At 42.1% G+C, this 15,180-nt stretch overlaps 1 protein-coding gene across 9 annotated transcripts in view; it reads right to left on the reverse strand.

Annotated features, from left to right (window-relative positions):
• Nucleotides 1-615: 615 nt before the first annotated feature.
• The window catches only part of CFAP44 (cilia and flagella associated protein 44), an 80,675-nt gene continuing 66,110 nt past the window's right edge, over nt 616-15,180 (reverse strand). For 6 of the 9 annotated variants that reach the window (XM_074974028.1, XM_074974046.1, XM_074973999.1 and 3 more), the window contains 8 exons: nt 13,963-14,158; nt 11,715-11,825; nt 8,884-9,014; nt 5,578-5,694; nt 4,360-4,561; nt 3,419-3,579; nt 2,178-2,312; nt 617-1,605 (listed from right to left, as the gene is read on the reverse strand). In XM_074974028.1, the coding sequence (XP_074830129.1) occupies nt 1,423-1,605; nt 2,178-2,312; nt 3,419-3,579; nt 4,360-4,561; nt 5,578-5,694; nt 8,884-9,014; nt 11,715-11,825; nt 13,963-14,158 (1,236 nt within the window). In that variant the 3' untranslated portion in view covers nt 617-1,422. Of the gene's footprint in view, nt 1,606-2,177; nt 2,313-3,418; nt 3,580-4,359; nt 4,562-5,577; nt 5,695-8,883; nt 9,015-11,714; nt 11,826-13,962; nt 14,159-15,180 lie in introns of those variants that run through there. The other 3 variants (XM_074974037.1, XM_074974055.1, XR_012642150.1) reach the window with 2 other exon arrangements.

The following is a 15,180-nucleotide window of genomic DNA, read 5'->3' on the forward strand; positions in this document are numbered from 1 at the left end:
TTCTATTGCCAAGACTATGATAAAGGTTTAAAACAAGAGGAGTGAATGTGAGTTGGGACTCCATTTTTATCCCTCTTTCTTACCCACTCCTTTTCCTTTATTACCTGTATGTACTATTATTTAAAATTTGCACCCAACCAACAGTGTTCTGACTGCCCAAGATGACCGGCCTCCAGTGCATTCTTAATGTATTTCTTTCTTTGCAGGTTAACAAGTGTTACCCTTTGTAACTAGTCCTAGCCATCAGGGCACCCACTATCAAACCAAAACAAAACTTTAAGGAAATCTTTTTAGCCTTGCTTTGCCAGCTATGATACTAATATAGGATACCAGAGGGTTGCTTAGTCCACCACCCTAAGGCATAACAAGATCCAATGGCTAACAACTGAAGTCAGGAAAATTCTCCATCGCTTTAACTCCAGATTGGATGGCTTTCTAAATGCTATGCGCCAGTTCAACCAGAAGTGCTTCAGTTTGATGCAAGGATCAGCAGATGACATTTTATGGCCTGTGTTATGCAGGAGGTCAGACTAACGGTAACAATTTCAAAAGCCACCTTAGTGACTTAAGCACTTAGACAACTAAGTCACTTTTGAACATTTTATTCTGCATAATCATAATGGTCCCTTTTGGCCTTAAAAAAAAAAATCTATATGTATAGTAGCCTCAAAACACTCCAACCTGCTTACAAACTTTTATTATCTTCAGTAGGATGCCAGCTTCAAAACTGACTTTACATATTTAAAATCCATGTAACCCCTTCCCATTCTTTATGCATATTATCCTGTGAGGGTGTGTTGGTTAATTAATAGAGTTAAGAATTACCCATGACATTCAGCAGAAGAAGATACAAAATGGATCATGTTTCAAGAAGCATTGAAGGGAAGATCTACCCTGCTCGCTGGAAGACAAGGAAGTGAATAGGCGACAGCCAGATACTGGGCCCTTGATTAGTCTGTGGCAAATGAGCTGTGCACAACTGTACCCCAAGGTAGGTCTGACTGCTATGAAGAATAGCTTGTAAAAGCCATGGGAGCATAGGATGAGTCCTTATTGCAGAAGTGCAGACTTTGCTTAAAGGGTCCATAAAGACTGCACCTAATCGGCAGTAAACTAAGCCATTTGCTACAGCTCACCAGATGCAGCCTGTGATGCTCTAGCTGGCTCTGAATGGAAGTTCAAAAGGGAGCATTGCATACTGGGATCTGCGGTGTTTACAGTCCCTCTGTATTAAAGATGCACTATGGATGACTGGCAATATGGAACCCCAGGGGAGACTGCAAACAGGACAAAACCTTTGGCCCAAACTTTGACATCCTGCGTGTTATTGGGACTGGTGCTGGTTGCAGACAGGGCCTCTCAGTGACATATGCCCATCACCAGGGAAATATCTAACGAATGAGGCTAGTGACAGAGGGAACTTTAGTTTAGTATCTTGGTATCACGTGGAGGCTGAGGTGGTGGGAAGATGCGTCCATCTTTTCTGCTTAAGAGAGTGATTTCCTCCTTGAGTACTTCTGCCTCCTGGGCCTGGAGTTGGACCAGTGTAATCAGCCTCTCTCTCTCCTGGATCTCAGCTTTCCGGGGGCCTTGGAATTCTGCTCCCTGTAGGAAGAATGAAACAGAGCTCTCTTTAAGCACTGGGGAAGGCATGGCTTCACTTCAGCTGGGAAAGCAAAGCCTTCCCCTCACCAACCCAGGCTTAGGACAGGTTTACACCTTCTCCACTCACATCTGATGACCACTCGGTAAGTGACAGTTAATTCAGTGCTGGGCCTCGGAGCAGGCACCACAGATAGCACGGGGGAAAGAACACATGTCATTTCACTCAGATCACTCTGCACAATGGAGTGGGGTGGACTTGCTGCGAGGGAAGTCCCATCCAGTCTCCTTCGATCAGAAATATGGTGGTTGCATTGCAGTGGTAAAAGGACGCCACGGCCTTAACAAAGGGAAATCTGGGCATGGCCTGTTCCAGCAGGCATATGGATGAATGCCACCCTGCTGCAATACAAATTGGAGTTGCTGCTCAACTTTTACCATGAGCATCATTACCCCAGATCACTAAATGCTGATGGCAGTACAAGGAATTATAAAGGTGTCCTAGTGGGAACAGACAAAGGCCTGTTACTAAACTGTCATGACCAAGGCTTAGGCAGAGCAGCAGGAAAGTTTACCAAGTCATTCTGCAGGGCGTCCAGCTTCATTTCGAGTCCCTGCTTTTCAACACACAAGCTGTTCAGCTGCTGCAGCTTGCCGGTGTTCTCTTTCATCAGCAGCATCAGCCGTTGCCGCAGCTCAAAAATCTTCTCCTGGGACGGAGGAAAGTTGAAGGAAACCCTCTTTGCTTTTTTTAAGTGGTAAATACCATACTATTTGCAAGGAGTAGATGTTTCATAATGAACCTGCTCCCACTGAAGTCAATGGCAAAACTCCCCGGGCCAGATCCAGATCCGAGTTACACCAATGTAAACTCAGAGAAACTCCAGTGAGGGGTAATTCACTACACTTATCACATCTGAGCCCAAAATCTTGCCCCAAGACAGTTTTGCTATTGATTTCTTTAGAAGGAGGTGACAGGAAGGTACAATGTATCCAAAATACATATGTAGGCTTGGATGTTTTATTGGGCACTTCTGGGAGAAACAACAACATTCTGGTCAAATACCTTACAATTAAAAGCAGACAAGAGTGTGTCTGTTTATATGGGAGGTTTTCCATGTCTCTTGAGCTTTGCAATCACTCTTAAATTTGTTGCACGTTATCTCTGGTTTTCATATTTTTTAAATGACATAAATAACGCCTGGGTATTCTAACAATAACTGGAAGGCGGTTGCAGTTTACAAAGTAATCACTGGGTCTCGGGCTGAATAAATGCTTAGATGTAGAGGGCAAGCTCTTAGTAGCAAGTAGGCTGAGGAGTTTATTAGCCCAGGAGATGGTTGGGGACTTATCAGGAAGTATTTTTTTAATTATTTGTATTCCTATAGCACCCAGGAACCCCAGGCATACACCAGAACACAAAGACTGTACCTACCTAAAGCACTTACGAGCTAAATTCAATATTACAGCTGTGATTTTCAAAGGAAAATTAGGGTATTAGGTGCTGAACATCAATTAAAAGTCAATGGGAAGGACACCCAAGAAATACCTTAGGAAGACATAAACTGAACTCAGGAAAATAGTGACTATATGTCCTGATTCTCCAGTACAAAACAGCAAGTGTAACAGCAGTTTGTGGCAGAAGGACAAAGGATTTGGGGATATGGGAGGGAAAAGGGGGAGGTGAAAAGGGGGAAAAGAAGTTGAGAGCCCCCACTGAAGAGACTTTTATGCAGCTATTCAGTTTCTAGGCAAGTGACTTCCTTGTAATTGCAGCTGTATCACTGGCCTGGGGGCCTCTGTCCCTGCTCCTTACCTCCCACTTTTTGAGTTCCTGGGCTTGCATGTGCTCTTTCTCCATCATTTTTATCTTTAGCTCTTCCAGGTTTGTGTTAACAGAGAGTGTCTGCAGGGCTTCCAAGTCCACCACCCGGCCAAACTTCATCAGCATCAGCTGATTACAGTTCTCTTCCAATCCTAACAGAACAGTCATCACGTTTAAGATATGTATTCGGAAACCTTTTTCATAGATGAATAATAAGAGCTAGCATATCTGTGGGGATGCAGTTGCCTAGTGGACAGAGCCAGAGTCGACTGGAATTCAGGAGACCTGGGTTCGGTTCCCAGCTTTGCTAGTAGCTGATCTTGAGCGAGTCACATCAATGATACAGATACAGATTCCTTCCCTTTGTAAAGTGCTTTGAGATCTACTGATAAAAAGAGCTAGATATTATTATTATTGTGGCTCATTTCATCTGAGGACCTCAAAGCATTTTAAATACATTAATTCATGTAAAGCCTCAAAAAAACCCTACATGATAAGTATATGTTTTTAAACAGAGGAGGAAACTGGCACAAAGAGGTTAAAGTGCTTTCCTGAGGGCCACAGGATTCAGACTGAGAGGCTGGAATAGTAGCCAGGAGTCCTGATGCTCTAACCAGCACTTCTTCGTATCATTCATTATCAATGTATATCATTGAAAAGCCACTGATGCTCTGAGAAACAGTTCTACCGCTTATTTCTGCTGTGTGGTCATTATGACATCAGCACCATCTCCACAGTAGCCTGCTGGGATATCGGTGTCGGTGCAGGGAGCAGAGGTGAGAAAGGCAGCTATTGAATTAATTCACACCCAGCAATACGTATACATTAAGCACAGATGCATGCAAGAAGAGATGCCCATCCCTATAAGGTGGAAAGAGACTTAGAATGCCATATACACAGCAGATAAGACCAAACTGTGCTTAGGAACTCACGCTGGATCCTTATCTCTATCTCCCTCCTGTCCCGGATGAGCTCCTTATGCTGCTGCCGGGCCTGCTTGTAGAGCTCCCTCTGATCCAACTTCTCATGCTGCAGGACCATGATCCTTTGCTGCAGATACTCCAAGGACTGGTTGGTAAATACCAACGTCTGGGACAGGTCAGTGGGTAACTCCCCATTTACCACGTACTCCACCTGCCAGAAATAGTCACAGACTAGGCTGATGACTGCACGTTACTGGCATTGGGAACTCAAGTCAGCAGTCTGGTTGGCGGACAAGTGATTATGGCACAGCCATTGTGTGAGGACAGCATGCTGTTTTAAACACAACTGGCAGAGAATAGCCTAGGAAAAGCCCATTCCCAACAAGGTAGACCCCAGCATGATAAGAGCCTGCTTATAGCCCTGCATGGACTCCAACACAGATGCTGGCTCAGACTTCCACCTTTGGCAATTGGAATGGAGCTGAGAGGCAATTCTTTACCCAGCTGCCTGGGGTCTGCAGAGCTATAAGGCCAGTTCTGACACATTTCTGTCCTTCATTTCTGACCAAAAATCTATTTTAATGAAGAAAGAGAAAGCAGGCAGGGGAAGCAGGGCCTGCCCCAAAGGCACCTGGGCGAGAGCAGGCAGGACCTGTCCTATTTTTTCAGTGGCCTCTGCATAAACCTCCAAGCACGACACAAAATAAAGTAACAGCAAAAAAGCACCCAACCCAGAGGAAAAAGTAACACTGTGTCGAGTTTGTCTCCCTGCTTTCAAATCACCTCTGCTGGGACAACATCTGTGAATTAATACATTGTGCCCAATCTGCCAGTCTTTACTTGCACGAAACTCCCATTGTCTTCAATGAGAATTTTGCCCACATGAAGACTCCGAGATCAAGCCCTTAGCAGACTTCTGACCACAAACCTACACCATACTTGAGGTACATGGTCACTCAGCATGTCTGGGCTGTCTGGCCTTACTACTCAGTGTATTCCTTTAGTGGTCCAGCAGTAGAGGGGCAAACAATTCTTTTACTTTAACAACAACTAGATATTCCAAGTCAGTCCAGGGTCCCATAACGCTGAGAAGAAAAACTGCAAGCAATGAACTGTGGGCCGATGAGACTAATACTGCTACTGTCACAACCTGGCCTATTTTCCATCTGCTTGGAATCGTCTTGCTGCTGCTAAACCAAATGCAGCGCACACACACTCTTGCATCACCTGGTGTAGCTTCAGAGGCACTACAACATGGAGCTCATTCAGTCTCTGCTGCTTCTCCCGTTGAAAGGCCTCCAGCTCCCCCTCAGCTGTGTCCAAGCTGGCTTCCACCACTTTCACCTGCAGAGATGCAAGCCACATACTGATGTGAGGACTTCATAATTTGGACCTAAACCAGCCACCATGGTAATGGTGACCGAGGGCTGCTCTGGGACTGGCTTAGAAGTAGGGTCCCAATTCATCAGATCTGTACTGTTTGGTTCCATGTTAAAGTGAAGGCAAGTTTTGTCTAGTTTAAAGGTAATGTGATATGGAAGGGCCACACTATTTTGTTCTGTCTTGTTATCTGTAGTGAACTTCCCTGCCCAGTAATAGGATCATCTCCTTTCTAAAGTGAGGTTCTATGTTGACTGTATTGATGCAAAGGTGGCTTTCTTACACCGTAAATCCCCTTCACTGTGCATATCAGAGTGACAAGAGAACGGCCATACTGGGTCAGACCAAAGGTCCACCTAGGCCAGTATCCTGTCTTCCGACAGTGACCAATGCTAGGTGCCCTGGAGGGAATGAACAGAACAGGTAATCATCAAGTAATCCACTCCTTGTTGTCCATACCCAACTTCTGGCAAACAGGGGCTAGGGACACCATCCCTGCCCATCCTGGCTAATAGCCATTGATGGACCTATGTTTCATGAACTTATCTAGTTCCTTTTTGAACCCTGTTATATTCTTGGCCTTTACAACATCCTCTGGCTAGGAGTTCCACAGGTTGACTGTGTGATGTGTGAAAAAATACTTCCTTTTGTTTGTTTTAAACCTGCTGCCTATATATTTCATTGGGTGACCCCTAGTTCTTGTGTTATGAGAAGTAGTAAACAACACTTCCTTATTTACTTTCTCTACACCAGTCATGATTTTATAGACCTCAATCATATCCCCCCTTAGTCATCTCTTTTCCAAGCTGAAAAGTCCAAGTCTTATTAATCTCTCCTCATATGGCAGCTGTTCCATACCCTAATCATTTTTGTTGACCTTTTCTGAACGTTTTCCAATTCCAATAATTTTTTTGAGATGGGGCGACCACATCTGCATGCAGTATTCAAGATGTGGGCATACCATGGATTTATATAGAGGCAATATGATATTTTCTGTCTTACTATCTATCCCTTTCTTAATGATTCCCAACATTCTGTTCTCTTTTTTACTGCCGCTGCACACTGAGCGAATGTTTTCAGAGAACTATCCACAATGACTCCAAGATCTCTTTCTTGAGTGGTAACAGCTAATTTAGACCCCATCATTTCATATATATAGTTAGGATTATGTTTTCCAATCTGCATTACTTTGCATTTATCAACACTGAATTTCATCTGCCATTTTGTTGCCCAGTCACCCAGTTTTGAGAGATCCTTTTGTAGCTCTTCGCAGTCTGCCTTGGGACTTAACTATCTTGAGTAGTTTTGTATCATCTGCAAATTTTGCCACCTCACTGTTTACCCGTTTTTCCAGATCATTTATGAATATGTTGAATAGGACTGGTCCCAGAACAGACCCTTGGGGGACACCACTATTTACCTCTTTCCATTCTGAAAACTGACCATTTATTCCTACCCTTTGTTTCCTATCTTTTAACTAGTTACCAATCTATGACAGGACCTTCCCTCCTATCACATGACTGCTTACTTTGCTTAAGAGCCTTTGCTGAGGGACCCTGTCAAAGGCTTTCTGAAAATGTAAATACACTATATCCACTGGATCCCCCTTGTCCACATGCTTCTTGAGCCCCTCAAAGAATTCTAGTAGATTGGTGAGGCATGATTTCCCTTTACAAAAACCATGTTGACTCTTCCCCAACAAATTATGTTCAGCTGTGTGTCTGACAATTTTGTTCTTTTCTGTAGTTTCAACCAGTTTGCCCAGTACTGAAGTCAAACTTACCGGCCTGTAATTACCGGGGTCACCTCTGGAGCCCTTTTTAAAAATTGGCATCACATTACCTATCCTCCAGTCATTTGGTTAGAGAAGCTGATTTAAATGATAGGTTACAGACCTACAGTTAGTAGTTCTGCAATGTCACATTTGAGTTCTTTAGAACTCTTGGCTGAATACCATCTACCCACTTTAGTGACTAAAATAATAAGCTTTTACTTCAATTAGTCTTGCAGAGTCCACAAGCTATGGGAAGGGGGGCTGGATTCTATTCTGGCTCATGCATCATCAACAGCTTTGTTCTAGTAAATTCTGCTTTGAGGGTGTTGATGCAATGTGAGAAGAAAAGAAAGAACCCAGCTTGATTCTCAGATCCCAGGGTGAATGTGTGGTGTTGAGATTAGAAAAATCTTTATCAAACAAACATACAAACTCATAAACTGAGCACACTGGATTGGGTATCCTTGAGACACAGTAAAAATGGACCCTTACACAATGCTGTTTTTTGCAGAGTAGTTTTTCAAAACAGAATCTCACTTTAAATTTAAAAAAAAAACATGTTTTTGAATTACTAAAAAATTAAAATTCCAGATTAAAAAAAGAGCCCAAGAGCGCAGAATGAGTTAATGTTAAAAGATGAAATCAAAAAGATTGCAAATTACATTTAAATAAATTTAAGGGTGTGGGTTTTTTTTTTAAATAATATTTCAACAAAGCTGAGGTTTATTTGTTAGTTACTATTGTGATGGGTGTTCTAGAAATACCTAAGATGGGGGGAAAAAATGTTGACTCATGCAGCAAAATGATCCAGATCCTCAGCTGCTATAAATCAGTGTAGCTCTACGGACTTCAATGGAGCTATGGTGATTTTCACACTCTGAGAATCTGACCTAATATCTTTACACTGGGACCAAACACTAAGGGAAGATGCATAAATTATATAGTTTCAGATGTATCATGCAGTCAAGCTATAAAATAGAGACAGCAAATAACTGCTGCAAGAATTTCATTTCTCAACAGTGATGCATTTCAGCCTCAAGAGCATTACATGTCACTTCACCTGCCACTAAAGCAATGGAATATCACAGCTGTGTAGCACAGCAACACTGCATACCACTTTAGGACAGGATGTGAAGATCAGTGTATCAAATTGCTACTAAAAGGGGAATTTATCTGGGCAGAATGTAATCACCCTCATTGCAATTTTGCCAGGTCTTTGCCCACAAATCATGCCAAAAGTGCCAGTGGATCTTCGATGACTTTGAGAGGTTAGGCCCTTGGTTTTAAGTCTCAATGAAAAGATAACAACTCGAGTACCATGCCATTCCCATCCACACGTAGCAAATGAGGCTTGCTGGGAAATTGAGAGCCTACTGTACCTTTTTAGCCAAGGCATCATATTCCTTTTTGAGATTATCAATAACTTTCTTCTCCTCCACTAAGGCTTCCTCAATGTCTAGCCGCTTCTCCCGGAGCTGAAGAGTGTTTTCGAAGAGTGCCTCATCACAGTCTGAGAAGGAAGGTGGCTTGGAATTAAACCAGAGGGGTGGCAGCTTTGGTTTAGTTTTGACTTTACTATATTTATAGGTGGGACTGGTTGCCCCACCTAAGACTGCCTGACATTTCCCATTATAAGACCCGGTTTTCAGTTGCTATAACATTGCCAAACTTTAACTCTTTTGGGCTGAAATTTTCCATCCCAGGAGCCTGCCTCAGGCTGACTCATTTGGGAGAATTTCAGATGCAATGCTTCAGCCGTTTCCAGGAACAAGACTAGGGAAAAAATCTTGTTTTGCCATGTTAAATTCTGGAAGTCTTTTTTTTTTTTTCTTAAGATTATCTAGCACCCCCTTGCGTTGAGCAAGAACCTGGAATTTGATATGGGGTGGGTGACCTTTGTGTCAGGGATCTAAATTCCCCAAAGATTCCATTTGTACTGAGCATGCACCAGCCCCGGGCTAAAAGCAGGGCCTTCCCTGCAATTGCATCTAAGGACTGCTGTGAGCCATTCCAGGTCTAAGCACCAGAACTAAGAGCAAGAAGCCTGTCTCTCTTGTGTTTTCAATGATCTCCTGCACCAGGCTGAGGCAGCATGAGGGAGGAAGCTGTCTGATTTGAACAGAGGGGACAAGAGCTGGATCTGCAGGAAGGGATGGGGAGTACATTGGGACAAGCAACCCGGGAGGGGGAAACTGGGACTGGCTGGGCTAAGAGATGGATCTGGGAGCCAGCAGGGAAGTGGAGGGGGGAACTGAGATTAGATGAGGAGTGGGGGGGACACTGGTAGTGGATGGGCAAGAAGACTAGAACAGAGAACCAGTGAGGTGGAGAAAGGAGCGGGGAGGGAAAAAGAGATCTGACAAGGAGCCAGGGTGCATAGGGAGAACTGGGACTGGCTGGGCAAAGAGACATGGACAAGTAATTGATGGGAAGAGGGTGATCACCCAATTTTGGACAGGGAACACAGGAAGGGAGATTGGGACCTGGAGTCACTGGGAATGGGGAATATGGATGGATCGGGGAGAGAGATAAATCAGAAGCGGAGCCAAAAGGTGGGGAACTGGAACTGGGTGGGCAAGAAGACTGGGGACAAAGAGATGAGAGTTGCGGGGAGGGGACTCGGAATGGCTAAGGAGAGTGGGACTGAGATGGGGGACTGTGGGATAAGGAGTCCATACTATCAGCTCAGTGTGTCAATTAAAACACTGAGCATGTGTGAAAGACAGCAGACTTCACTCACAAGTCAGGTAAATGTACAAGACAAACCGTAATAAGAACACAAACAATTAAAGATAAAAACGCAAATTCGATTATCTACCTTCTCCTTGCATCAATAATTTGTACTTTGCAGAAGATTTTAGCTATCAGGATTCTCCTCCCACCTCAGCATAGAAGGAAAGAATATGGATAACAATACCGTTATCAAACTGACAAAAACAATTATAAAAATATGGCAAGGCAATTTGATAATCAATTCTAATTAAATCAGAAATAAACCAGCCTGAAAAGCAGCCTTTTAAATGGTCATAAACATACACCAGGCCAAGCTCAAACATTTACTAAACTAATGGTTTTACTCACTCAACAAAATAAGTTACTTGCCGTTGCTGACTGGGTGGATATGATTTTACAAAGGTGCTGAACAGACAAGTTTAAAAATAAATAAAATCTTTAATCTTTACTGGTAAATCCAAGAAATATGGCTGGCAATGAGCAATTATGGCCTCTGTCCACTAGATGGCAACAAAGAAGTTAATTTACACTCCAAATTAGGGACCATTCAGGATTTCCATGGGATGAAGGCAAACAATCATAGCAAAAAAAAGTTTATTCTTTGTGTTTCCATGGTAAGAGCGTATATTACAGGCTCCAATTCCACCCCTCAGAGAGAAAACAGTCAGGGAACGGCAAATAGTCCTTCACTCAACAATTAATTCGTTGCACTTTGTGTTGTACGTTTAGCTGACTTGTGCATGATGATCATCACCACACTCCTGTGCAATAAGTATTATACTACAGAGGGGAAAAGACTCTCACTGAGTGTCTACTACCTAGGGTCTCTCACTGAGTCAGTGGCAGAGATGGCAAGAGAACCCAGATCTCCTGGTACCTTGTCCCCCATCCATAAGTATTTCAGTGTTGGCTACAGGTACATAATATTTTGAAAAAGAAACCTACAGTATTGAGTTTTTTGTTCCTTTTTTCACAAATAAAAAGTTGGAAACAAATACCAATGCAGCTCCACTGGCTCTCACCAGATCTTGTTTAAAGTTAGTTCCCTTTTAGATTTTTAAAAATTAGATTTTTCCTCCACTTACCTTCTCCCCAGAGATGGTAATTGAGGTCCCCCAGGCTATATGTCATTGCACTGCAGTTATTATAGGTTGATGAAGCAAGGGAATACTGAAATGTTTATCTATGTTTATCTATTGCAAATAATTGCTACTCTTTACAAATAACCAATTGCTATTTAACACACAGGCCAGATTCTGTCATCCTTACTCACATTGAGTAGTACTCTTCTCCACAGTGGTCCCATCTGCATCACTGAGATTACTTAAGGACCAAGGTGCTACTCAACAATGGAGGAGAAGAGTCTGGGCCATAATAATATTATTAAACCTAAGAAAAAAATCCTGTTTTTGAATTTAAATTCACAGTGTTACCCATAAAGCTAAACAAGTAGAGAGCACCAAAATGCCTCACTTACTCTTTGGGCAAACAGAGTCATCGAAGACTTCATCTTCAGATCCTGAATCTTCTTCATCGCTCTCCAAGCTAGACTCATCATCACTCTCTTCATCACTATCCTCCTCTTCATCTGGGAAAGGAAAGCAGTATTGTTAGCACTCAGAAAATCCTGGTTCAATCTGTGACAGGCCTGCTGGCTGTACAGCACACCAACGGAGCCCTAATGAGCAATACCATACTACTGGCTTTTAAAAGCCAAATACATCATTTAAAGAGCACCACCGATGGAAACAGTGCTTTACCAAGTACTGAGACCATAGTCCTGCAACTGACAGCATGTGGCCAAATTGCTGCACCTGCACAAAGCCCTGTTGAAGTCACAAAGGCTCAGCAGTCCACCCAGACACTGCCAATTTCAGGATCAGGGCTTCAGATCCATTCCAGGCCCGGAAGAGTTTGTAATCTAAGAATGACACAGCAAATAAACCCTTCAGAGTAACTGGAAAGAGCTAGTTTCCCAGAAAAGTGGTGATTATATATTTTGAACAAGACAAAATGGTGACTGGCTCCTGCTCAAGGATTCTAGTTTCCCTGTTAGATACATTGATCTCACTAGCATAAGCCCAGACTGGTACAGTATCTCTCATTTATATACAGTATACTACCTGTACAAAAAGTTGTCCTATTAAAGAAATGTATACTGAGTTAAAAGCACTCAGCGGAAGTTAATTCATGCTGGCATTTACACACAGCAGGTATCAGGCAAGGGAAAGGTGACAGTATCTTGTATTATAGAGTTACAGTAGGGACCCTAGAATTATAGATGAAGATGGATTTTCATTCTTATAAACTATTTAAGGCTGCTTAAAACCTTTTGTAAAATGACTCTTTGGACTGAATTTTCTTATACTTGTACACAACCCATGGGTGAATTTTTGGGAAACTGGTAAAATGTCATTTGGCTGGTTATTTTTGAGCTATCAGAAGACAGAAAGAAAAAAGTATTCTGTTGTAAGAAATGTCAGGTTGGTTTCTTTTCACTCAGATCAGTGACTCAAACAGTTTTATTTTTAAAGTTCATACCTGGCATGGAAAGGTCACTTACAGCAATAGGTGTTCTTCTGGTATGTTATTTTTGCAGATCCCTACTTATGAGATGGGAGAACAGTGCCCATTGAGTCTGAGTGAACACATCCCCCAACAATTCAAATGTTCTGAAAGAGGTTAGCAAAGGGACATGTGGGCCCAACCACCTTCAGTCCCTTCCACTAATTCAATGAATCCACAGGACAAAGAAGTGGGGAAAGGAAATAACAGATATTGGTACATGCACAGTTAAATAAAGGTACCTTCTTTCTTTCTTTTTTGCATTCCTTAATGTATATATCCTTTTTTTAATGTATTATAGTTATTCTGAATTGAAACCTTGGGGTTCAGTCATCGTGTGGGTTACCATTCTGCTGAGGAAATTAACTAACTAAAAAGGTGAACTGTGTGTTGTTATTGCCTACATTTGCTGCCAGTTCATACTGTACATGATCACCTCCTAGAAACCAAATGCCAAATCAAAGATAAAGAAGAAATATTTCAGATCAATAGTACTGTCTAGTATTAAACAGTTCAGAACCTATCTGCTGAGAAAAATCCAATACACTGAGTTCTTGGAATTGATCTATTAATTGACTAATGGATGATTACAGGTTGGGTCTACGATTACTAGGGTTGCCGACCCTCCAGGATTGTCCTGGAGTCTCCAGGAATTAAAAATTAATCTTTAATTAAAGGCTGTCATGTGATGAAACCTCCAGGAATACATCCAACCACAATTGGCGACCCTAATGATTACTCATTAGTCAACGGATAGATTGAAAGGGAAATTTAGTGTACACAGATGCCAGACTGACAGCTGTCCACAGGTACAGCATAGGCAGCAGCTGTATAAAACTCCCTTTTTCCACTCAACACCTACATGCCTCAACACTGATTTGAAGGAACCAACTTTTAAGATCTTTTGACATTACACATACAATTGTGCAAGGGATGTGGTTACAACACTATTATCCCTCATGATGGTTACAGAACAGTTTGGTCTTGTAATATAGATTGGACCTAATCATATGTTTTGTTTATGACCTGGAACCAGGTTAAAGCCTCATATCTGCCCAGGGCTTCAGCCAAGTTTTGGGACACAGTTCAGTGCCATCTCTACATTACAAGGCTGAATTGTGTAAACAAATACATAACCCTAGAGAAACAATGTATCCAACCTCTGTCTCCTTCCACATCTTTCTTCTTAACACGCTTGATCTTCTTCTTCAGGACCTTAGTGAGGAAGCTGGCAAATTTGTTGTTCTCTCCAAGGGATGCTTGGAAAGTGGCATAAAGTGCCTTCTCGCGTTCCTGAAGCTTTGCAATCTCATATTTTTTATCCTCCATCTGTGAGAGGTAGTTGTCTAATTTCCACTAAAAAAACAAAAACAACCCCCCCCCCACAAATGTAAAACAACTCAGTACATTAGACTGATAGAGAGCTGTGAAGCATTAGCCTTTTACACTGTTGTCAGCACCTGTTAGATCTTTTTAGCATATATGTAAAGGCAGCAATTCCTAGTAGTGAGAAAGGGATTGGTGGTCGGGCTCTCTGCTTTCTATTCCCAATTCTCTGCCAATCACTTGCTGTGTGATGCTGGACAAGTCACTTCCCTTCTCTGTGCTTCAGTTTCATCATCAGTAAAATGAGGATAATGATACTGACCCACTTTATAGTGAAATCTACTATATAAATGCTAATTGTTATAATTTATGCATTTCAGTTGTTGAATTAAGAGCAATTTATCTGTCTAAAGAGAGAGAGAGACAGACAGACTTGTTGAAATTGGTAGGCTTGAAATTTGATTCACTTTTTTTTTTCTTCTTCCCTAATCTGGGCCCCAGTCTAGCAAAGCACATAAGCATCTGTTTAACTTAAAGAACATGGTTCCACTGACTTCAATTCTTCACTGTTAACCAAGTTCCAAGTGCAGAGGCAAATTCTCTGTGAAGTTACACTTGTGTTACCCATTTGAAAAAGGAAAGGGTGACACAGATGTAACCCTGGGCAGAATTTGGCCTGAAGAATCTGTTACTGAAGATGCATGAGCCAGAAAGATCCCAGTTTGAATCTCAGATCCAGGATGAGTTAGTAGGCCTTGGAGTTTGCAAAATCACCTTTATATTTGTAAAGAAAGCAAATCTGATCTGGCGTCACTGAGATGCAATAAAGGTGGAGCCCCATGATGCTATTTTTACAGTCACCTTCCAAAGGAGAACTGCATATTTTAAGGTAGGCTATAGATTTTAATTTCACACTTCCAATGGTTTATAAAAATACAAGCATGAAGGGAAAGAAGAATCCATATTTAAATTAAAAGGACTGCCCTTATATTATCACCAAATGTTTCTTAGAATTCAGCACTAAGAAGTTGGCTGGTGCATAAGGACAGTAG

This window comes from Natator depressus, chromosome 1 (genome assembly GCF_965152275.1).
Source record: "Natator depressus isolate rNatDep1 chromosome 1, rNatDep2.hap1, whole genome shotgun sequence".
Taxonomy (NCBI): domain Eukaryota; kingdom Metazoa; phylum Chordata; order Testudines; family Cheloniidae; genus Natator; species Natator depressus.